We start from the raw sequence: 25,523 nt of genomic DNA, 5'->3' as shown, positions 1-25,523 counted from the left end.
AATATTATGAAAAATCTGCTTTTACCGAGTTTTTAGAAATTTATCTGGGTGACACGCAACATAAACTCGTCCATTCCTTTGTGGTCTGCAGAAGTCTTACAACACAGAGAAAATGCTCTTTCAAATGTGCTCTCCTTGTGATGTCACAGTGGGATTCTGGTAACCCCCCCATTTTTATCTCTACCAATGGACTCCATCCCTCTATCCCTCTCCCTCTATTCCTTTTCTTTAAATATGTACAGTAATTCTCGATATCAGTCGACAGATTTGTTAGAAGTTGACATGCCCTTTAAACGTTTTTTACTTACTTTAAAAGAAAAGAAAAACATTAAAAACAGAATGCATCCAGAATCTCGATCGATTTGTACTTCACACTGATCACCTGAATCAGAAAAACGATCTGATGGTGTCGAAATAAGCTCAACGTTTTGTCTTAACAAGTTCAATATTCGCTATCATGACAACATTCAGTGGTGGTAAAGTATCCTGTCAAGTAGCATGACACAGATATTCAAGGCAAATGACCTCAAAATGTTTCTGAATATAAAAATTGTTTTACTCACTTTTAATTCTCTTAATGGTTACACTGAGAGGATTGAACTGCGGGGCTACAATGAGTGTTAAAGGGAAATCCTGGTGTATATACTGTATTCTTATTTTTTTTTACATTTATAGTTTTCTACTTTGTTTTCTATGTTTTATTGTTTTGTTATATTGTGCTTTTTGTCCTGCTGCTGTAACGCCACGATTTCCCAGCTTGAGATCAATAAAGTACATCTATCCAGAAGGTTGAATTTAGACGGATATGTACTTCTACCTTTTAATATAATATTAAAGTCATTTTTCACTATTTAATGAACAGAACTCATTACCCAACTTTCATTTCACTTCACATGTACAGATAGTAAGAAAAAAAGAGGAGGTGAAGCCGGAGGAGTCAAAGATGGTTAATTTAATTTATACATACATTTTACACACGAGGACTGTGAAAGCATTTTTACAAATTCTCATTTGATACATAAATGTAAAAAAGAGGGAAAGATAGCCGACATCATGCAGATGTCACAATACATCAGTAATACTGCGAGGACATTTAGCACAAGAGGGGAACAAAAGATACAAAAAATATGTATATCTGTATAAATATAAAGGCAAGAGTAACAGGATTGTATCATACATTAAGGAAAATCCTCCTTAGAGTAAAAATACAAAATGAGAAGATACACAGGTACGTCTCGTGAAGATATCAAGTCAGTAAAAGATTGTCAGTCGTCACTCTCAAACCTTAGAAACACAAAACACACACACACATCCAGGGAAGCCCTCACACACTCTTTGATAAAGCTATTTAGTCATGAAGCAGTCCGACCTGATATCAAAAAACAAAAAAGGAAAAAAAAATCACTGAGAGGTTCAGAGAAGTGAAGGCACGTCTGGACCAGCTGGAAGAACAAGAAGAGGGAAGAGCGAACCGAACCAGCTCTGCATCAGTCTGCGGGTCAGGATGGTGACCAGGGAGACCGGGGCACGTCATCCACATCCAGAACTCTGAGAGAGACAGGTTCGATTGATTTGGACTGCTCACAGGCCACACTGGCTATGTTTACATGCAACTTCCTGCTTTACGACTTTATCACTAAAGAGTCTAAAGAGTCAGGAAACACATCGGGCTCGTTCTTTATTCAAGCTGTGATTTTAAACTTCTAAATTTGGACCGTCCACAACAATCTAATTAAATAAGCAGCTCAGAATGACGGCCATTTCCTCTGCAGTAAGTCGAAGAAAAAGGGGCAGTTAAATGGCATATTCAAGTGTGCAATTTTCCATTTTTACATGTTTTAGGGTCTGCATTTATTTAACAAGCTAAGACGGTTGATAGACTCACAAACCAGGGAGGGAAAGAGAGAGAGAGAGAGAGAGAGGGGAACAACACGCAGGTGAGGGTGCCCCAGGCCGGAATCGAACCCAAACTCTTATTTGACAAAGCATCAGTCCAACATGGCCGCTTCGTTCACTACACCACTGTTGCCAAAAGGTTTGGAGGCTGCTTAAAGAAATACAGACTTACTTTAAGTTTCATATTCACAACTATCAACATCTGATATATCTTTGATTCTCGTACTGTTTTCATTTGTTCATTATGTCAAAATGGATGAGGGAATACTTTCACTCTGATTGTATTTCCACGTGTGTCAGGAATCAGGGATTATTTATCAAAAGCAGCAAAAGAAGCTGCTGTTTATCGATCTCTCTGACTCCCCCCTCCGTACGTCTGTTACCTATAAAGACGGGAAAGAGACGGAAGTGTGCTGCATGTGATCATAGCCGGTGAGAGTGTGGCGCACGCTCAGATGAAGAGCATTCATTCACAGGTCTGTGAAGGAGAGATTAAGAAGGAAAAAAAAAAAAAAAAGAGAGAGGAAGCAATCCGTTAAGATTGTGCTGCTCACTCAGAACACAAGGCACCTTTACAGAGAAAAAACAAAACGTTCAATACATTGTCGAGCAAAAACAAAAAAATTAAAAAAAACTTGAAAATCTGCCGTAACAAATGTTATCCACACGTTTTCACACATTCTGCCGGTTACACATCAGACACTCAGAAACCAATACTAAAATACTGTTTGGAACAGTTTGGTGTCAAACGACCAAACGGTTCCTCGCGACTCGGCGAGTTACGGTGTGTGATTGTCAAAAAGCCAGATGATAGATAAGGCGGTGATAGTGTTGTCAAACGAGATCATGGCACAGCTGTGTGGTAAAGAACGACACTCACACCGGTGCTCATTTTGGATAAATAATGAAAATGTACCAAACTGATACTCTTTGATGACGTTTCGCTTTAGTTAAACACACAAAGCTATTCATTCTTTTTTTTTTTCTTTTCAGATTACAACTCCTGAAGCCAACCTGCCTCACTCCTCATCAACATCTTTACTTCCGTCTCCTCTCGTCCTAAATCCTTTCTCTCCTGCAGTCGGGGCCAGCCCGTCTGCAGGAGGTGAAAAGAGTCGACCATCCACGTTTCTTCAAAAAGCAAAAGAAAAAAAAAAAAACACCGCTCCTCGTCGTCGTTAGTCTCCGGCGTCTCCTTCGTCGTGGAGGGGCGACACGCACGCGCACATTCAATTAGAAAAGCACACAGCTCATGACTTTCAAAAACCCAGGCACACATGGCAGCTCGAGCCGACACTTCTTCAAGCCAAAGAAAAACACGTAACATTAATAATAATAATAATAATAATAATGTAAATAATATTAACCACAATAATAAGCAGCATGTTGTAACTGAAAAAAAGAAAATAATATAAACCAATATATTTGTACATTTCAGTACAAAAAACAAGAGATATTAAGTGTTTAGAAAACTATAGATCATGTTTTTTTTCATATTGCACATAGTCATTCTATCACGTTTGTTGTTGTTGCTTTGTGTTTTCATGACGTCCTGCAGGCGAGTTTTCCCTCCTCGTTCAGTCCTGGACTCGAGGAGCGTCTCCACGTTCTGTTTTTTTTTACCTTTACTTGAATCAGGTTTCAGTCTTTAGATCTGTTATTTAGCGAGCCACGTTGGAAGCATTTCAAAACCGCTCCAAAAAGTCCTCTTGCAAAACCAGCTTTTTTTCTGAGTTCATTTCAGGGTTCGGATTAAAGACACAAACAAAAAAAGGAATTAGCTCTGGCTGTCTGTACGGGACCTCCGAGTGAGATAAACAGTAACAGGAGGGTTTGTGTATCAGTGACCTCTGAGGGAAGAACAATCAGGCTCCATGAGAAGTCCAAAAACATGAAACTACATTTGGCACTGAGGTCGTCAAAATGTTTGATACTTTAATACTTCTCAATACCACCTGATTCAAAAGATCCAACCTCAGCATTCACCGAGCGACAGTTCGTAAAGGGCCGAAGCTTTAAAGAACGAAAAACATCTTCAGTCACATTTTGAACCGAAAAGAGAACAAAGACAGAAGAGACGTTTAAGTACGGAAACGTGCCGCAGCGAAGCAGGTAGAAAATATCGTTTTTGTTTTTTTTACTACAGTCGAATCTTAGTTTAAAACTCTGTTATGCTCACATAAGGAGGCAGCTTTGGATATACTAGATCGATCAAATGGATGCTAAATGGATGTAGAGCTTTAAAACTTTGATCAATTTGATCAAATTTGAGCAATTCAAATGAAAACACAGAAATATATACACACATATATATATATATATATAAACAAAAAAACCTGATGCTGCCAAAGGGAAAGGTATCGTCTCAGAGCCTAACGCAGCTGCTGTGTCTCTGTACTCTGAACTTTATGAAATGGACAAACCATGTTTTCCCCCCCCTGCACCTAAAGCTCACAGGACAACGTGTGTGTGAATGTGTGCACGTGCATGCATGTGTCTTTGTAGCTTATTTTGCAGCAGCTGTTAAAGAGGCGTGTTCCTTATTCAGCCGCCCCCCCCCCACCTCCCCTCCTCCTCGAGATCAGCTGATCAGCTTTTCCGTGTCCAAACACTGGGTGTAAAGCAGCTCCGCTACGACAGGAAACTACTCCTGTTCAAAAAGATCGAGGATCCTGGAGATGTTTCAGTCGCCCGTAAGACACGAGGGTGGAAGGAATGGGACGAGGAAGCAGTCCTCACATCAGAAATCTTTGATCCAGACGTCCTCTTCTTAAAAGACTCCACCAACGCTTCACTCACGTCTTATCGCTGTGGTTTTCTTGGTCCCGGATCAAGGGGGAGTTTTTTTGCTTTTGAAGTCGTTTGTGGACAAATTATAGATTTCCACAAGGTGGCGATGTTCGTCAATCTTGCTCCTGCAACATTCACACGCGCCAGATCTGCATGAACTCACACAGACGCACCTGTGCAGCCTTCACACACAGACAGGAAGTAGAGCGGGTGGGAAGGTCACGGGGGGCCGGGGGATGAGCGTCAGACGGCAGGAACAAACACGCCGCTCGAGGTGTGGTTCTAAACGTAAACCGGCTCGCACCCCTCCCCCTGCTCTCCCTCCTCCTCCACGTCCTCTTCGTCCTCCTCCTCTTCCTCTCGTTCGTCATCCTCCTCCGGCCCCAGGCAGGCGGCTCCGCTGACGCCCTGCGGCCCCTCGCAGCTCTCGGGAGGTTTCGGGTAGCGGAAGGGGCAGCCGTTGTCGTCGAAAAACCTGCGGAAGGTGAACTCGTAGAAAGCGTGCTCGGGGTGCTTCCCGTGAGGCGAGCAGAGCAAGTCCAAGGCCCTGGTGCTGTCCCCGCTGTCGCTCCACGCCCCGGGGCCGCCCTCCTCCTCCACGGGGTCAAAGTTAGACGTGTCCATCGGGTGGGCGATCTTGGGTCTGTAGGGCGCCGGCTGCTGCCGCAGATTGCTGGAGAAGTCCGTCTGGGTGAAGAAAGGGTGAGCCTTGATTTCTCCGGCACCGTTTGCACCCAGGCGATCCTCGGCCGAGCAGCAGAGACGGCCGATGATGTCCACCGACTCCGGACTCAGTTTGACCTGAGCTGGTACCTGCAGAGTGCTCTCCCAGTTGATGACCTGCAGAGAGAAGAGAGGTGATTTATTATTTTAGGTTTATTGTGTTTGTTTTCTAAGATGTCGCCGCTCAGAGTGACTGTAAAAAAGGAGCTGCGCTTGAATTCTTGAACGTAATCGTCTATGACTGTCCATTTCCTGATCCTCGTCTCGGCCTCTTTCAATGACTCAGCAGTTTATGAAAGTGACTTGCCCTTCTGTCTAAATCTGTTGGACGTCAGGTTGTCTTACATTTCGATTTGCTTTCTTCTTCTTCTTTCATGAGGTACTCTGATCCACACACTTCCTTTGTTTTTGTTGTTATTTGTAGCCGACTGACACCTAAAGCCTCTGCCCTCACCTGACCACACAAACAGGGAGAAACCCTGGAGAGCTTTTTTTTTGGTGCAAACATGATGATGTCACAAGATGGGCAGGCACAGGAACGTCAGACTCATTCTTTTTTTCACCGACCTTAATCTGAGTCTCTGTGGGTGTGGAGGCCAGGAAGGGCGGCTGTCCCACCAGCATCTCAAACAGGATCACTCCCACGCTCCACCAGTCGCACAGCTGCGTGTAACCTGCACACAACATGACCAAAAAAAAAAAGATCAATCTATCGTCTATCGATTAAAGTTCTTCCCTCTCGTGCAGAGTTTGATTCGTTGAACTTCCAATGAGTGACGCCCATCATGTTCTCACCCACCTTTGCGCAGCAGCACCTCTGGTGCGATGTAGTTCGGCGTTCCCACCAGGGAGTGAGCGAGGCAGCGCTGATGCTGCCGGTTGGCGCGCTGCTCCAGCGTCATCAGCCGGTCGCCGCAGCGACAGTTCGACACGTCGTCCCAGAAGTCACTGGGCTCCATGCTGTCCTGTCTGACATGGCTCCCTGAAGGGACAAGAGGATCCACACAGGGAACTTTAACAAAGCTCATGGATCAGCTGGATGGGAAAGTAACAGAATTTTTTCACAGCACTTTTTTTTGTCCTTTAAGAAAAGAGTTAAAAAGGAACCGCCATTTTTTTGGCGTGCAGCATGACATCATCGTCACTCTCTGCCTCACCTTTCTGGTAGTACTTGGAGTTGTGCGTCCAGCGGAAACCCGTGCACAAGCCGAAGTCGGTCAGCTTGATGTGTCCGTCCAGGTCGATGAGGATGTTGTCGGGCTTGATGTCTCGGTGGATGAAGCCCATCTTGTGCACGCTCTCGATGGCCAGCGTCAGCTCGGCGATGTAGAAACGAGCCAACGGTTCGGGGAAGACGCCCATCCTGATGAGCAGGCTCATCATGTCTCCCCCGGGGATGTAGTCCATGACGAAGTAGAGGCTGTCGCGGTCCTGGAAGGAGTAGTAGAGACGCACCACCCACTCGTTGTCGGCCTCGGCCAGGATGTCGCGCTCCGCCTTCACGTGGGCCACCTGCAGCGAGAACACCACTCACTTCAGCGACTCAGCAGCACACCACGAGACATGACACGGATGTTTGTGACTTCTATTAAACGTTTGTGTCGCAGGAAGTCACCTGGTTGCGGTTGAGGACGTCCTTCTTGCGCAGCGTCTTCATGGCGTAAAGTGCTCCAGTGTCCACCTTTCGGGTCAGACAAACTTCCCCGAAGGCGCCGATGCCCAGAGTCTTGATTTTGACAAACATGGATTTGTCCATCTTGGCGCGGCGCAGCCTGTTGTAGTTGGACTCTTTCTGGTTCAGCATCTTTCTCATCTGCTCCTGCTCTGCTTCCGATAGGCCGGCCTGTGGACGAAGGACGGGACAGATGGTAACGGCACGACTCGACCGCGGTGTCTGAGCGGAGCTGATTTTCTTTATTCCACACAGCTGTCTGGGTTTAGCTTTCGTGTGTTTTCTCTTGCCTTTTGCAACCACTTCAAAGAAGGTCAAAAGGTCAAAGTCATGACTGACGACATGCAAACATTAAGAGGGAACGCAGCGGCCTCTCGTTCCTGCACAAAAGGTCTCGCTGTCTGAATTCAAAGTCCCGAAGGAGAATTCTCTGCATGACAACCTCCAGGACATTCAAACCACTTATCATTCTTGTCTCAGGAAAGAGGAGAAATGATCATTTTCTCAATCAGGACGCCGCGTACGAATACTGATTTTCTATCCGAGGAAAGCCATTCTATCACATTAAACCCGAAGCTTTAATGGCTCATCGTATCCAGAGTGAACATGTCTCAGTGCACAGACAGATGTGACCTCTGGGCTCTCTTGGAAAAGCAGACCTCAGTCTCAGGAGAACGTGCTGCTGATCTCCAGATATTCAGGAGAAGAATTCCTGTCAACTTTGTTTTTTATTTTTGTGTGTTGCTACTTACATAATCGCCCCCGTTACATAATGAGAGTTTGAGACGAAGTAAAGAGAGCAGCTCTGTCCGCAGCACTTCACGTTTTATATATATATATATACTTCCTGATACACATTAAATCAAGGAGCAGCCTCATTTGTTCTGAATCAAGTTTAAAGAAGGGACATCCGGCTGCTCATGTTCTGTCTCGTATATATTTGGGGTTGAATGCAGAAATATTTCTCATTTTATTTTTCCATTAATGTCTTTAAATCAGGGGTCTCCAACAGGGAGCTCGCAGGCCCCCAAAAAGTAGCTCGCCAAGCAAATTCAAATATTGACCCTGTGCATAAACAAAACCTCACTCATAGCAAACTGTATCTACTTACAACAACTCTAGATCTATCTAACTAGATTACAATGCACTAGTCGAAAGCATGCAGTGTCAGGAATCTAATTAATATATTATTAATATACACAAAAACAACAAAACAGAGGCTCTCATCCAAAAAAAGGTTGGAGGCCCCTGCTTTAAATAAATGACCCCTGTGTGTCTTGTATTACTCGAGAGAAACGATTAGAAGGCTAACGGCTACCTTTGACATCTCCTGTTCCAGTTGAAGTCTGCGGTTCAGTTTCTGCTGGTGCGTCTTCATCACGTTCTCTATGTGCTGCTCCATGTAGAACTTGAAGGCGAACGGCGAGTATGTCTTGATGCGTGACTCCCTCTTCTCCTCGTCGCGTCCGTTCTTCCTCACCGGCACGGGCGACGTCTGGATCTGCTTCTTGTCTTTCACCGCTTTCTCTCCTTTCCCCGCCTTCGTCTTCTCCTTCGCCTGCTGGCTCTCCTCGCTCTTTCCGCTCCCTCCGCTGCCGCCGCGGGCGTTCCTGGCTGCAGGGTTATTGAGGTGCGGGGCTCCACACATGTCTCCTGCTCCTTCCAGGGCCCCGGGCTCGCCAGCCGCCCCGGACATGAGCAGGTTTTTGGGGTATGGCGGTGGTGGGCAGCGTTGCTCCTGAGCAGGCTCCAGAGGGTAGCTCTCCTCGGGCATGTAGCCCAGAGGCTCGGCTGCTTCCTGGTTCTGAGCCGTCATCCACCCTGGGTGACAGGGTCCCACGGCGGTCTTTGGCTCCGGTCTCATCACACGGATGCTCTTCACTGGCTGCTGGATGGGCGGGGACGTGACGGCTGTGATGGTGTTCGGCGGGCCCAAAGAGGGGTCCTGTTTTCCTGCTGGAGGTGGAGCAGCCATCGCTGGACGGACACCATTTGGACCAGCGGAGCGGTTGTTGAAGGAGTTGGTTCTGCTGGGGACACGCACCTCCCCCCTAAATGGGCCCTGAGGCTGGGGCTGCCTCGCTGGAGGGGCCCCTTCTGGACCCGGAGGCCCCGCCCAGTGGTGCTCATACAGGTCGAGGTTGAGGCTCGCCCTGGATGGGGTCATCAAACCCTGCGGCATGTCAGAGAAGTCGGCGCCCATGGCTGTGACTCCGCCCGGGGAGCGGGACATCATGTGGACCTGGTGGGAGGTGGGGCTGGCCTGGCGTGGGTGGGAATGAGGGGGCAGGTACAGGTTTGCAGGGTAACCTCCGCCTCCTCCTCCTGGACCATTCTGAACCAGCGCTCCTTTACCTTGCATGTTGACGTAATTATCAGGGGGCGCCATTGGAGGCGGAGCCATCTTGTTCTGAAAGGAGGCGGTCCTCTTCACTCCATAACCTGAAGGCTCCATCATGTGTGGCCTGGCGTGGCCATAGTCATAGTGGGGACCAGGAATAGGGCCCCCTTGTGGCTGAGGCTGGAGCTGCAGAGGCTGACCGGGGACGTTGTAGCTCATCATGGGGCCGTGCTGCTCCAGACCCCCAGTGTAGCCTTTCTGTGGCGCCCCTGGAGGGTACATGTTGTTGGCCTGGTTGCTCTGGGGGGCCATCACTGCTGGATAGTTGCCCATACTGGGAGGTCGACCCATCGGACCCTGCGCGGCGCCAGACGGCGGCATCATGTAGTTCATCACAGGCGGAGCCCCCATGTAGGCTCTGGGCATCTCCCCCTCGGGGCCGTAACCAGCTGCCCCTTCATACAAGGGAGCCGCCATCTGGTGGTATGGAGGCATGGCGCCCACCTCCCCTGAAGCCTCTAACGCAGGGCGGTGATCCATGGAGTTTGGCATGCCAGCTTTACCTGAAAGAGCAAAGAGTAACATCAACCAAAGCTGTTTCCTTCCTCAACGAGCCCTGAAGGGGAAAACTTAACGTCGTCTTCGTACCCGGTGAAGTCTGCTTGATGACACGGACGATGAGCTCGTTGCGGGGGTCCAGGTAACCCATTTTGCTGATGTACTCCAAGGCGGCTTCGATGTTCCTGCTCCCCGTCTGCTTCAGCGCCCGCACAGCCATCTCCTGGAGAGCAAACCCAATAAAAGAGACGTTTAGAAACACAAGCCACCGGCTTTTATGTCATGAAAACAGGTGTCGCGTCTCAGTTTTAGTTTCCGACGCAGATCTTGAAAGTGAGATGTTGCACAAAGTGTTTTCAAACCTTTCCAAGAACAGTAAAACAATGAGAAATTCAAATTACAGTCAACAAACAGCGTTTAACATTTATTGAGCTTTAGTCCTCCCAGCTGGAACATGCCCATTTTAATTCATCAAAATACTGTTCAGACGCTAAATGTTCTCATAACAAAAATCTACTTAACAAGAATTTGCCTGTAGTCACAGTCTGCAGCTGGAAGCCAAGTCTGGATCTGTCTGAGCCAAGAAAAAGCAAACAAAAACTACAAATCCAGCCGAACATTCAGAACCTGCTTTACAATCTCACACACTCTCCAAAACACACAAACACACACACACAGGCAGACATCGTCCAACGCTTTCAATGAGTCCAAGTCGGTGCGTAAAACACCTGCATCCTCTGAACGCCAGGTCGCATACCCGTGACTTCCTGAGCCTCTTCCAACAAACAAACACAAACCAAAAATGTGATCAAATTCAAAAGTCGGGAGAAAAAAAATAAAGAAAAAAATATCCACAAAAATAAATAAATAAATTTTAAAAAAGGCAGGAGAAAAAAAAAAATATCCACAAAAAAAATAAAACAAATAATACAATTAATTAATTAATTAAAAAAAAGTCAGGAGGAAAAAATAAAAAAAACCAATATCCACAAAAATAAATAAAAAGTCTGGAGATGGCAGACTTTTCAGTTTCTGTTTGGCGTTCGTTGGGGGAATCCAACACTGTTAAAAACACAACCCGACAAATAAAAATGTGAGAGTCAGTCAGGATGGAAACGATGAGCAAACAGATCCTTAGTCAGCATGAGAGCATTAAGGAAAGCTGAGCCGAGGTAATTATCATAGCATCGTTTGATCATTTGTAAAGAGTGCGAGTCCTTCCTGTAAATGAGTCAGTGGTTGTAGCGTAGCAGAAAGGGCGTGGCGCCCGGGGCGCACAAACAGACGGGCTTCAGTCAGGGCGCACAGGTGGGGCACGGGCAGACTCTCACAGGCAGGCAGGTGGCCATCTTGTAAAAGCCCTCGAGGTATTTAGGTCACCGATGTAAAAAAGAAAAAAGAAAAATCTTTCTTAACCACTTTGGCATTTTCTATTCATCGGCCCGCCGCCGTGTAATTTATGATCGAGGCAAAAATGTGAAGGGGGAGGAACACTAAGAATCTGTTAAACTACACAGGAAGCCTCGGTCATGTGTAGCAGCAGAGACACAGGGACTGATTGGAGTAACGACTCCTCAGTGTGTCTTCGATTTTGTCCAGACAGATGCAGAGAGGATCCATCAGACGCAGGTATGTGACGGTGTGTGACGGTGAAAACACTTCCTGTGATCCATGGAGCACACAGCCAGAAAGACAACTTTAGTTATTATTTTATTTAAGAAGAAGATTTACTGATCCCTGAAGGGAAATTAGCGAGTTTGGACCCTCTTAGTGTCTTGCCCAAGGACATATTGCTCGCAGGAGCTGAGTATCGTACCCTCAACCTTCCGATTGAGAGAAGACGACTCTACCCACTGAGCCACAGCCACCAGGTTGGTCCCATTAAGATTCAGAACCTCTTTTTTAAAGGAGACCAGGTTGCAATTTTACAAAAGCAGAAGAACTGAAAAAACTGGAAAAAAAAAAGCACAGGCAGGCACGTCTTCTTCTTTTTCTTCTTCTCGGATTTTCCGTCTCCTTGAGGATAACAAATGTAAACAAACAAACAAAGCCGTGTGGTGAGAGACAAACAAAACAGAAACTCTGTCTCTCCTCTGACTGAGGGATCCACACCTACATGAGAAATCCCCCACATGGCACATGAGCCTCAGTGCAAAGACATTTCTCCTCAGACGTCTGCTGCTCCGGTGCCCCTGCTGGACACTTTGAAGAACTGCAGCCACAGTGTCCATTATGACGTCAGTAATTCGGGCAGAAAAATCCAGCAGACGCTTTGCTTTAAGAATTCATTTAAACATTTTAAAAAATGAATCCCTACATGGTCTATCAAACCTGCAGCCAATCCAGACCCCCGTACTGCCAGATCTCTAACAAGAACCAGGAGAAATGAGCACTTTATTCCTCCTCTTAAATCTTTACAATGGCTTCAGGATCAGTTCTGCCCTGGATTCATAAATCACTCAGCAGCGTAAAAGTCCTCAAACCGTTCTCCTTTTATTATTCCTCGTACACACAGAAACTATTTTTGGGATTATTTGCAGAGTGGCGTCCAGTTTGAGAGCCCGGCTCCTCCTCTTCTGCTCTTTATCACATCTGTTGGGATTTTATCGGTTCTATTTCAGCCACGGCTCTGAAACCCGCCACGCCTAACGGAGATAAAGGGAGGAGGAGCTAACATGCTAAATATGTAGCCTGTGTCTCGTATTTGTCATGTTACACTGACATGTGCTTATTTCACTTTTTTTTTTGTTTTGTATGAAGGACTTAGATAGAGGCGGTCGTCTCTAAACCAGAAGGTCGGGGGGTTTCGATCCCCAGCTACATGTCCGACGTGTCCAAGCCGCTCCTGTCGCTTCGTGTAAAATGTGAGTTGAAGGTCTCAGTCAGGCTGAGCGGCTTGTTTCCAAATCAAACATGAACAGTTTTTAAAGTAGGAAGACAGAAACCGAGGACACAGTCGGCTCTGAAAGCCAGGAAGTGCCAAGCACACACACTTTTCTCTGTCCTTTATTGTGTGTGTGTGAGCGTGTGTGTGTGTGTTGCATCCATCACAGTGTGTCTGAAAGTGTAAAGATAAAACTGCATGCAGCATGGATGTACACACACACACAACACTGTTTATACTCTGCTTCCTGTGTGTGTGTGCGTCTGTTGCATTCCTGTGTAGCCAGCCTCTGTGTGTGTGTGTGTGTGTGTGTGTGTGTGTGTGTGTGTGTGTGTGTGTGTGTGTGTGTGTGTGTGTGTGTGTTCCGGCAGTAACGTCACATTATGTCCTCTCTCTCTTCCTCTCAGAGTTTTTATCTTCCCTCCTCTTCCTCACTTCTTGACTAAAATCTTTTTTTCCCTCTTCTGACGTTCTGAAGTTTTTGATTTCTGCTGAGCGACATCAGAATCAGTGAACTGGGGAAGTTTGAAGGTTTATGATGATTAAATGTTCTGACAGGAGACGTGGCGAGACGTGGACGCTGGTTACAGCGAGTAGAGACACATTCATACACCGCTGAAGAAGCAGAGGGAGCAACATGGGCTTGAGCGTCTCAGCCAAGGACAGGAGCTGGGAATCGAACCCGAGACCATCCAGATGGTAAATCAATGGAGGTCGGCTGGTCAAATAACTGTTGATTTATTTCCAGGTGAATTTCAAATATCTCAGACAGACAAACAACCATCACAATCTGGATTTTTTTTTTCTTGCTTGTATTGTTCATATCTTCCTCTCGTGTCCCACAGATGGTTTTGGTGTCTCAGTGTGTGTGTTTATGTGCAGGGCGGAGGCTGGTCTGGTGACCCCGGCTGTCATGGCGACAGATGTTCTTCTCTCACATTCCTCAACCCAGGAAGCAGGAATTCAAGCTATTTGCATTTCTGGATCATTTCCCTCCAAACTCTCGTTCTCCGCTCTTTGTTTTAAAAAAAAATAAAAAAAACATCTCCAGCACATTGGCTCCTTTTCTCGGAGCCGTTTCAGGACGCTAACCGGGTTACCCCCAAAAACGCCAAATCACCACCTCACAAATCACAGCCTGAGTTACCTTCACGAGACAAATCTATGAAAATGTCTCTTTGACCCAGTTCTGACGGAAACGCATTCCAGAGCGGGACCCTGAAAATCGAAGCCACATGGCGGATGTTGGGAGCCGGGCGCAGATGGACGTTCATCCCCCGAGCGAGGCCGTGAGATAACTTACTGTATCTCCTCTTCATGCGACTCGTTCAAGGCGGAAAAAAGAAAAAGGAAAAAAATAACTCGCAAATTCTTGCAGTGTGAGCTGGGGAACGCCACGTCCTCCACCCCAACACACAAACCAGGAATGCTAACACACACACACACACACACACACACACAGAGAGAGCTTCAAAGTCACGTCCTGTTAGCTTTATCGTTACATAAACACCACAGTGTTTTCCTGCTCACACGTCAAAGGCTCTAATATGCTTAGCGAGCATCAGATTCCTTCCTGGCCGCAGTTTGGGCTTCACATACGTTCAGATCTGTGAGGATGGGCCCAGATTCTCAGGGAAGGAAAACACCCCTCCTTCACTTCATTTCCTCCCCCCCCCCCCGCCCCCGATCATCTCTATGCGTGGCATGTAACCCCCCCCCCCCCCCCCTCAAAAACATTTCCTCCGTTACAAAAAAAGAAGTTATGTAAGAAGCCACATTGCTTTGTAATTTGCAGCTGGAAAAGATGGGAGAGACGAAGTGGAGCAGAGAGATGAGGTTAGCTGATAAGAGGAAGAAGAAGAAGACGAAGATGAAGAACATGTGTGAGGGCTGTTTGAGGATCACTCCCAACCTGAACCCAGGAACAAAAGGACACCCCAAACTAAAAATGGAGGCTGACAATCTGAGTCCGACCCGAGGAAGATTACAAATGAGCAGTGGATGATGTGTTGTTTATATCCTGTTTGTAAAGGGACCATCTACAAAGAGTGTGTGTGTGTGTGTGTGTGTGTGTGTGTGTGTGTGTGTGTGTGTGTGTCTCCACGTTGTTTCCGAGCATTAAGCGCCCTGTATAAAAACTTTTCCTCCTCTGCTGCCTGATTGAACAGGAATCACAAAAAGCTGCTTTTCGGGGAAGTTTCCTTCGACGATCGTCACACAAAGACTCGTCATTCATTCAGTGTAAATAAAGTCAGTGATTTAAACATCGACAGAGACACAGCGGGACAAAGACCCTGAGAGCGGAGGGCAGAGGGGGGGCGGAGAGGCGACTCGACTGGAGCTGAAGGAACTGGTCCGCCCTGCTGCCATTGAAACCTCTCTTCCTGTTTGCACCGCGCTGCTCCGCTCACAATGGAGCTGAATGAACGCGTGTGCGCACCCAGAAGATGGAGACTGATGTGACCACACACACACACACACACACACACACACACACACACACACACACACACACACACACACACACACACACACACACACACACACACACACACACACACACGCTGGTGTCACAGTACTGTACGATTTAAGCAGGTTAAAGATGCATCCTGACACCAACGCACTACTTCCAGTCTAAAACTATCCAACGTCTGCATATCATGATTTGCAACCAGTGTCCCTGAACGTCACACGGGCAGTTTGGAAACCGAACTCAAGGATTATAAATGTCTCTAATTGGCTCCAGACCATTTTAAAGATCAGCCTGATAGTGTGACAATCCTCTAAATTGACTGTTTACAAAAACAGACTCAACCATCAGCTTCCTGTTCAACGTGGCCGCTGCGCTCTCATTGGTTCACTCAACGGAGCGCTTCATCAAACTTCCATGTCATTGGTGGTGATGCTGTCGGCTCGGCGTGCAGCGTCTCATAACTCCGGTGTCTGTGGGAGGATTTCCTCGTGGATCCGTGCACGGGCTTGAGTCGAGCATTCTTCACATGCCGAGCTCCTCCAGACCTTTAACCGCCGACGTACCAAACCTGCACGGGGACGGCTGCACTTTGTGAGGACGACGTGATGTGATTCACTTATTGTGTCAGACCGGGCGGACTCGGATTTTTAGAAGGAACACGCCCCTTAATGTCTAAGTTCAGTGGATATTTGACATGCTGCTCCTTTAACTGACCTAACAGCGTCCATGTGACTCGACTCGCTCCTCGACAGAGACGGAGACGCTCTCACATTCCTCGAGCTGGACGGAGGCCGTGAACTCTGGAAACTCACCTGATGTTTCAACATGACCTCGGCTCCGGCCCGCGTTACGTAACCACAGTGGCGTTCACTATGCAGGGAAAGCTTGGATTGTTTTGCTATCAAAGAGCCTGTGGCGCTCCGGGGCTGCTTTCAGGAAGGATTCCTGCCTGATGGAGGCGGAGCGGCTTCACACGTCTGAGAGACGTTTACAGACAGTCGGACGAGACGACGCACCGCGTTAAGACCAACGAGAAAAAACATCTTCTAACCCTCTGCAAGGCGCCATGACAACGTAGTTCAGCGTTTCAGTAACGATAAAAAAGTGCATACAAAAAAAAAAGCATAATATGGGGCGCCTGTAGCCTAGTGGGGTCACATGTACGGAAGCTGTGCGGGTTCAAATCTCAATATCTCTCCCCCTCTCTCTCTCGTTGCAATAACAATAAAAGCATCATTTATTGTGCCGCCATCTAAACGCCGTGAATGCTACATGTCACGACTTTGGTTTTCGGAGGAAATGATGTCCTCCACGACCATCGCGACAGCTTCCTGTACGGTCAGCGAGCGAGCTGAACATCACAGTCCAAGTCTCTGCAGAGCTTCAGGCCGAGCCTGGATCAAGACGTCCAACGTGTCCAAGTCTTTCAAAAAACCACGAAACAGTGACGAGACTCGAGAGCAGAAAAGAGTCGGGGGGAAATGTTGAAGCGTCAGGTGAACAGAAGAGTCGGAGAGACGTGCGTCTTACAGGTCAAACATGAAGAGTCTCATCACGTCACGTTTCAGGAATGTACTTCTAAACATTTCACAACAAGAGTTTCCACTGAATTATTACATTTCTGAAAACACTGTTGAGAAAGTGTTTATTCAGATTTTGTAATTGTAGCTAATCTGGTTATAAAAATCTTCTAATATTACACAACTCACTGATTCACAACACACACACACACACACATGCTCTGGGACCGTGTGACTCACCTGGTCACAGCCGGCGTTGACCAAATCCTGCAGCATCTGCCGGTTCACCTCCCCGGCTCCTGCCGGGTGTCCTGACCCGGAAGAGGGGCCCGACTCGTTGGCGAAGGGCATGAGGGACTTTCGGATTTCTCGGAGGGCGTTCTGGTAGTTGTTGAACTTCTGCGGCGGTCGGAGCTGCTGCGGGCGGCTGGCCGTGTCTTTCCCGCTCTTGCAGTCGGCCCCTCTGCCGCCCTCGGTCCGGGAGCTGCCCCCGTGCAGGGCCTGGCTCACCAGCTTGGCCGGCTGCTTCAGACCCTCCTTGATCTCCTGAAGCCTCTGGCGCGTGTTGCCCACATAGGGGGCAGCTGGGAAAGTTTTGGGCCTCATGGCCTCAGTGCCCAGGGTCGACACCTACTCTAAAAGGGGAAACACACACTGACACTCACTCCCTCCAAATGATCTCTTTCTGGCTCGCTGACCTAAATAGATTAAAAAAAAAGAAAAAAAAAAAAGTGTCCAGGAGCAGAGAGTCCTCCTCCTCCTCCGCGTCCCCCGTCTGCTGGTGTCTCTCTTTGTGTCTGTGATTCCTGCTGATGCTGGTGGGCCTGATGAAGCTGAGGTGTGGTCCTACGCTCATTCCATCGTGTGGCTTTCAAGGCTCAGGTTCCAGCTTATTCCAGGAAATGCAGCCGGTCACGAGGGCACCGCGGAGCCAAACCATGATGCTGCCAATCTCCGCCTGTGGAGGGGAAGGGATGGAGTTAGAGCGTGGAAGACTGCGGTCGTGCAAGGCGCGCGCGCGTGTTTTTCTTATTTTCGCAAATTAAAAAGCGAGCGCTGGGCGGCTTACGTCCTGAGAGCGAGAGAGAGAGAGAGAGAGAGAGACGCGCCTTTAATGGAAAAACACCAAATATGAAGAAGTGACAGAGCAAGAAGCTGCTGCAACACACACACACACACACACACACACACACACACACACACACACACACACACACACACACACACACACACACACACACACACACACACACACACACACACACACACACACACACACACACACACACACACACACACACACACACACACACACACACACACACACACACACACACACACACACACACACACACACACACACACACACACACACACACACACACACACACACACACACACACACACACACACACACACACACACACACACACACACACACACACACACACACGTGTACTAATGCATCACATCAGAGTTAAAGGACACTCTTATCTATGTTATGAATGTTAGTTCATATAATGAGATGGATGTAACGCTGCCAGCATCATGATAATGAAGGAAGCCTCCAGACAGAACTGAGCTCATTCAAATACTAAATATTAATTTAAGTTCATTCGCTTAAGGAGGAATTTTTTTTTCCAAAATATAAAAAAAAAAAAAGTTACTTTCAGAAATATAATTTATCTTTTTTTAAAAAAGAAAAAAAAACATAAATGCAAATGTAAACAGTCCCATACACGCATGAAAACAAAAATAACCACACAGACAAAAAAAACGAAAGAAAAAAAACAAACAGATAAATGGAATTCTTTTTAAAGTGATTTTTTTGACGGCGCACGACGTGCAGAAAAGTGTTGAGGTCCGACCCGAACCTGCAGCCGTCCCCTGACCGACCCGAGGCGATCCAGCGCCGGTGTCTGTGCACTTCAGAATCATCTTGTTTTAAAAAGTAACAAAAATAAAGTCATAAAAGGTGCACATAAATAATAATTAAAAATAAATAAAAACGGTTTCTTCTGTCTTCTACAGCAAACAGAAAATCTCAGGAACTTCAAGCCGAGCTGCAACCGACATGAGCGTGCATTTTATTTCAGTAAGGATTTCTTTCTTTTGATTATCTTCTGAACTATCCAGAAAAGTTTCCTGCTCCTCAAAACAAACAGAAAATCCATCAAAATGTCTTTTTGAAAATCAGCGTTTTCTTGGCTGTAACGTCTCAAACAGGAGATCAGGTGAGGGGGGGCTGCAAGCTGAGCTGCCACTGACGGACACACACACACACACACACACACACACACACACAGTATTCAAAGTTAACAGTTATTTAATATTTGAAAAAATTAGGAGAATTTCATCATGACACTGACACTCATTTTTCATTCAGTTTTTTCCTCTAAACAAAGACGACGCAACAAGACGGGAGAAAGAACATTCAAGCTTAAAGGTGGAGTACGTAAAATCGGCCACTAGAGGGCGCCTCTCCATCCAAACAATTACAAAATATGACGTTGAGGCTTGCATGGTATCATGGGAGTGATTCTCTCTGCTCGTTAATTAACTTACAAAAATAGATTTTAGGATTTGTAACAAAATATGTCAAACTTCACGTGGAGCGAGTCCGAGGCCGGAGTGACCCGGAGGTCAGATTCCAGAGATTAGTAGAACGAGTGCATGCCTAATGTGTCATTCAAGAATGCTTCAGGTCACTGAACACCACCTGCCCCCCCCCCCCCATCAGTGCATAGCTGTGGTTGCAAAATCAGCCCCCGTCACTGCATACTTGAAGTACGTGGTCATCGGTAAACACGCCTGTGAGAGCGCAGAGCGCCAGGTCAGAGCGGAGCAGTACCTGAGCCTGCGACCCCCCCCCCCCCCGGGATCAGACACCGAACACACTTTAAACGTCTAATCTTGAGTCACATACTCCACATTCTGCCACATTAGTGTTACTCCCGCGGGGCAGATGGGATGACGTGTGAAATCGATCGCACATGTTCCTGTCGGGAGCGTCACGTGAGCGCTCGCACTCCAACGTGAAATACTTCTAATTTTTAAGGCGACACACGATGACGAGGCATGAGGTGCTTCGAGGGACGACTTGGAAAGCCTAAAAAGTCTTCTTCCATGTGTGTCGTCACGGTGGACCAAAAAGACACTTCAAAGTTGGAAATGAAGCCGGGATCGGAAAGGTTGGAGGATCCTTTTTGTTTTATGGATTTTTATTGGGACGTTAAAATGAAAAAACTTGCCTCGACCCGCTTTGGTGCCGACGTTGGAATGACGAGAAGGACAGAACTCAAAGTGCGGAAACAAATTCTCAAAATCATTTCTGCAAAGCGACGCAACACGTTTGTTTCCACCTCCATTTTTATGTTTGACATTTAGAGGCGGAGCTTCAGCATCCTGGCGAACGCCTCGACTGAAGCCTCAGGAACTGAACGTCTTCGGTCCAATTATCCTTCTGGGCCAGAGCGGATTCTGTCGGTCTGGCAGGTGATGTCTGAGCTCCACATACCGATCTCTGGTTTGTTTCCTACTCTGACTACATGCCAGACGCAGTCACAATCTGGCAGGTTCTGACACGGCTGCGGTTTTTTACAATCCCGTCTGCTATTCCAACCATTTGAAAAGTAATCAACCTTCAACCGATTTGGTTTGATTTCACAAAAGTGTGACAGGCGGCTGGATCGGTTTAAGAATCTTTGGGACCTCCCATCACAAGCTCGTTAAACCCTGGACTGCAGAGACAGGAGTGTGGAGTTAGAAATCAGGGAGAGGGAGAGTGGGATTTGAACCCGGGCCGTCTGCTTTCAAGGTGCATTCAAACTCCCCACTAGGCCTCCAGCGCCCCGAGAAACAAACTTTTTAACGGCAATTTAAAGTGTAGATAAATACCAGAAAGGGAAAAAAAATGATTGTTATGGTTTATAGATTTTGTGAAGTTAAAGTGTCCTTTTTATTAAGATGGTGGAAAAGATTTCCCCAGGAGCGACTCCCCTTTATAAAAGCAGCAGGATTGAGGCGGTCATACTAAAGTAGGCGAACACAAGAAGGCCTTGAACGACTTCCCCACCCGCCTCCTTCCTGGCAGATTTCCCCCCTTTGGGCCATTTCTAAGAAGGACACAGCCCTCACTGTGTGTGCACACCAAAACTTTGTATACCTAAAATATTTCTTTTTTTTTTTTAAATGTTTGAGGTCGGTCGGGTAGGTAGGCGGGGCGACGGTTGTCAAGCTACATAAATGTTGCCACATCTCTGGGATCTCCAGCCTCCATTCCTGCGATGCTTTAGGCGCCGCGTCCGACCGATGAGCATTCCTTTCCACAAGTAACTACAAGTAAGCTCATACCGCCGTCCAATCACGGGACGGTGCATGCTGACCAAAATAAACCAAAAAAAAAACAAAAAACAAAACAAGAATTATGGAAGATGGCTGTCTGGAAACTGGCTTTGGGCAGGGTGGTGTTGGAGCGGGTCAAACCTAAAAATAATAATTACCAGAAAAATAAAGTGAGTGCTCTGCTGGAAACCCCAGAGCTACAAACACCCGGCGGCGTACTTCCATACTTAACCCTAAACCTTCAGCAATACCTCAGATTATCTCTCGTTTGATCTGACTCTAAACCTGACCTCTGACCTCTAATCGGACCACACACACGGGGGGGGGGCCCGAGGTGTGAAGGCTGGAAAATCTCATCTGAAATATTCTCAGACATTTAACAGACGGTCCAACAAAACCCTCCTTAATAAAAAGAAAACAAAAAAGCACCAAATGGACTCCAGTTCCCTCGTGTGTTTTGCTTTTGAAATCTTCAGTTTGGGATGCAGTTTTTTTTTTTTTTGTGTCTCTTGTTGCTTCAGTTCCATTCAGGCTTCCTCACTTTTTCCAAAATACTCAGAAGTTTGCTTTTCCCCCCTCAAAAAAAAAAAAAAAAAAATTACCACATTTTTCCATGCGTGGCAATAACTTTCAAATGCAGGAAAAAAAAATGTCCAGAGATCTGAACTTAGAATCAGCTGAAGATTCAGCACACGAGTCCTCCAGGTTGACGACATCGAGCTTGTTTGATCATTTTTAAGAGAATCTGGACGGTAAGCTGGTGCAGCCCTCGGTCGGCTTACTGTACGCATCGTCCGCTCCGTTTGATAAAGACAGAAACAGATCAGCCTGTGTGGGGGGAAAAGGAATGCCTTATGTTTTACTACATAATAATAGAAAGAGCCCGACCGATTAATCAGCACATCCAGTGACTATTAATGTTTGAACGTATCTGTGATAAAATCAGCAAATAGACTGATTAAACCGTTGAAAAAGGTTTCATTTGAGTTTCACTTTATTACACCGCTGGTTCTCTTTCACCAGCAGAGGGCGCTAACTAAATCTCAACAAGCAAAGTGTCAAACATCGACGCTCGTATAATTTATCTCTAAAGATTTCATTTCACCATTTTCTCCCCAATATCGATATCAGTATCGGCCCACAATAATACCATATGGGTCGGGGGGGGGGGGGGGACTAATAATAGAGACGCATGATATGTTTTAATTGTTTAAAATGTATAAAAGTGACATTCCTCCTCGTCGTGAATCATTACATTTTGAAAGAGGAATTGAGAAACTCAGAAAAACAGTGAAAGACGTTCAGCATTCAAAACATCTCTTGTGAAATGTTCAGGTGACGTCACAGACACTAAACCAGCATTGTTCTGCAGTTAGTGCTCAATAATCTCCAGAAACAGATCACTCACTCACACACACACACACACACACACACACACGTCGAGTTAAAGCCAGGCCGTCCTCTGGCTCAGCAGCAGAACAGACACCAGAGCTGGAGTTTACATGGAGCAGCCAAAACAGCTGCTTGGTCCCGAATACCTCGACTGCTTTGTTTCACTCCAACCTGCTGCTTGGTCAACGATTAAAAAACGACGCTTAAAAACAGCCGCGGCTAACGTCTGCCCGTTGTCCTGCAGGCTCGCAGTCCTCCCCGAGGTTCTCCCCTGACAGATTCCTCTGCACGGCCCGGTCAGGATTCAATCCAGCTGTGCAGTCTGCAGATACTTGACCGCACTGTTGCACCATCACTGCCTGTTTATAAAAGGCCCAATTGTTTCTAAAAATGTGACCTCTCGCCTCAGGAAACACTATCAGGAGCGTGACATTTTCTAAATTAGTCCTCGGGTTTGTGTAACTCGGTGCACGCAGAGTAACTCGACTGGAATTGGAGGCGGCGCCTTTTCCTCGACTCTCAGGTGAGCTGATAACAAAATCAAACACCTGAAACTGATAGGTAGCAAAAACAGCTGGTGATCAAAGTGTGTCAAACAGACAGGGAGAAGGTGTGTGTGTGTGTGTGCATAACAGTAGTAGTAGTAGTAGTAGTAGCAGCACACCTGAATGAAACACATGGCTGCATCAGTGCCAAACTATGCAGGCCTTCAGGCTTGGGAGTGAAAATAGGAAATTCAAAACAAATTGTCTGGACCTTTTCCCCCCAATACGCCATCCTCCAAATATGTTCCGACACGTCCTGATAACTATGTCAAATGTGGCAAAAGAGACGTTGACGTTCATTTGAAACACACTTCTTCTACCTGTGAACGTTTTTTTTTGACCATATGGGAAAAGGTACGGGTCTGCTGAATTGACCAAAAGTCTGGTGAAGGTGCATTCAGCTTGATGGAAGAAATAGCTGCTGATCTGAGTTCTTTTAAAAGTGATCTTAAAACACGGCTTTCTTCTTGAGCCTTTGGCTGCGAGTTTATCTTTCTCTGTTTTTGTGTTTAATGAGTGTGCGTGTTTATCTTTGTCTCCTGTAAAGCACGTTGGGTTTCACGTTTGTATGAAATGTACCTTTACAAATAAAAATGAATTGAATGTTACAGGAGGTTTGCATGAACTAAAATCAATAACAGGATGAGCACAGGTACATTTCAAGTAGAAAAATCTTAGGAATACCTCAGTCACTCTTGTGCCAGAAGTTATGGGGCCCCTTAGATTTATTATAAAAAAAATAATAAAAAAAAAGATTTGCTGCAAATACTAATAAAGATGCAATTCAAGGATCCAGCACAAAACATACACTCCTGTTTGGCCTAACAATTTGCATATATGTGGAAAACGCTTTAAACCCTTTACAAAATAATGTCTTTTTAATAGTTTACAGTCTTTGCATGGGGCCCCTGGACATTAAACGTCCTGTGGCCTGGGGGGGGGGGGGGATCAGACCTGCAGAAAGAGTCTGAAGGAGTCCCGTTGAACTAGTCTCACAGTTAAAGGGGACACATACAAATAATAAGAAAGAAAAAGCATGTATTTCTATATCCCGTAACTACACAACAGTGACGGAACTTTTTCCCCTCAAGAAACAAGTCATGGAAAGAAGTTTCACACCACCACTCCCCTCCCCAAAAACTCTCCACTTACCATGTGATAGAAGACGCAGCGAGAATAACTTTCAGATTGGAGAGTAAAAAAAAAATCCCGTCAAATAGCGACGTTTAAAATCCGTCCGTCGGTAGAAGGGCTCGGTAAAGACGGAGGAGCGGGCTGAATGTGATGAAACGAGCCTCCATTTTCTGCCCGAACTGCAGGCTGGATCAGAAATGCAGCACAAAGTTGGACACTCGCTGCATTGTTAACATTCCTCAGGTCACGTGACGGGACCGACGCACGTCAGCACCGCTTCAAAGATCGTCTATTGAAGAGAGACTCACTCGGTTTGTTTCAGCAAAAGGAGTGGCTGTTTTTTTGTCTGTTTTTAGCGGTGTTGAGGTGCCTGAAGAAGAGGGTCAGTGGTATACTATATGCAGGTACACGCACTTATTTTTCAGTCTCCATAAGGTATGCCCATATCTAAATCCCATCTGATTCACCCCATTGATTGATTGATTGACATAGTCATATGCTGCAATGGCTTTTTCACGAATCAGAATCAGCTCTATTTGGCCAGGTATGTTTAACACAAAAGGAATTTAACTGTGCTCTCTCTGTCCAATGTAAACATTAAATAACAATTTACCAACAATATAAATAAGTATTATTTTAGAATGGTGGATGGTCCTCCCTTCTCTGCCTCTAGCTGGTTAGTACACTGACCAAAGATGCAAGAGTCAAAGGCTGCAGGTCGCTGTTCATTACAGATTTGTCTGCTGGACGGGATACTTAAAAACAAACATTTAGGGTGAAAAACTAGAAGTACACACTTCTTTAGGCACCACCACACCACTGAAAAGGGTGTCTAAATGTTTCCCCAAATCTATGTTTTTTAAGTGGCCGATCCAGCAGAGGAAAAACGGCCTCTATTAGAAATCAGCAACAAGTGTTGAGTGTTATTATGGCACGAGGACATTTAAAACCGAAGAGTTATAGTTATATACTATAACTATAGTTAAAGTGATAGTTTTTCTGTGTATAATTTGAGATGAACTTTTATGGCACAAGCCTCTGTCTGGAGAAAAACATTCATATGTCTCTTTTTGCGTTGCTGTCTCCTGACTATCGGGTGTCCAAAAAAAGGGCTTTGTTCAAAATCTGCCCGCAGTGACTATAAAAAGTAACAGTGTGAGAGGTCTTTATTTTTTGCTCCTCTCTGACCGCACATATTCTAGGCGGGGCTTCCTCCAATACATTTTTCCTTTTGATTAATCAAAAAAATAT

The 25,523-nt window shown here is 46.2% G+C and overlaps 1 protein-coding gene across 1 annotated transcript; it reads right to left on the bottom strand.

Annotated features, from left to right (window-relative positions):
* Window positions 1–933: 933 nt before the first annotated feature.
* On the bottom strand, window positions 934–24,572 carry lats2 (large tumor suppressor kinase 2). The gene is made up of 9 exons (XM_079357580.1): window positions 24,291–24,572; window positions 17,098–17,815; window positions 10,071–10,203; window positions 8,400–9,985; window positions 7,025–7,252; window positions 6,567–6,921; window positions 6,209–6,391; window positions 5,977–6,083; window positions 934–5,526 (listed from the first exon to the last, which is right to left on the bottom strand). The coding sequence occupies exons 2-9, from the start codon at window positions 17,461–17,463 to the stop codon at window positions 4,969–4,971; spliced, it is 3,516 nt and encodes a 1,171-aa protein (XP_079213706.1). The 5' UTR covers window positions 17,464–17,815; window positions 24,291–24,572; the 3' UTR covers window positions 934–4,968.
* Window positions 24,573–25,523: the final 951 nt, after the last annotated feature.

Source organism: Symphodus melops (genome assembly GCF_947650265.1).
Source record: "Symphodus melops genome assembly, chromosome: 12".
Classification (NCBI taxonomy): Eukaryota; Metazoa; Chordata; class Actinopteri; order Labriformes; family Labridae; genus Symphodus; species Symphodus melops.
Note: the sequence above shows the minus strand (reverse complement) of the source record. Positions and strands in the feature narration are given on the sequence as shown.

Coding starts and splice junctions, on each gene's coding strand:
- lats2 (XM_079357580.1), bottom strand. CDS start 17,463: ATGAGGCCCAAAACTTTCCCAGCTGCCCCCTATGTGGGCAACACGCGC. Junction 10,204..17,097: donor TCAACGCCGGCTGTGACCAG/GTGAGTCACACG, acceptor TTTGCTCTCCAG/GAGATGGCTGTGCGGGCGCT. Junction 5,527..5,976: donor CCACAGAGACTCAGATTAAG/GTCGGTGAAAAA, acceptor TTCTCTCTGCAG/GTCATCAACTGGGAGAGCAC.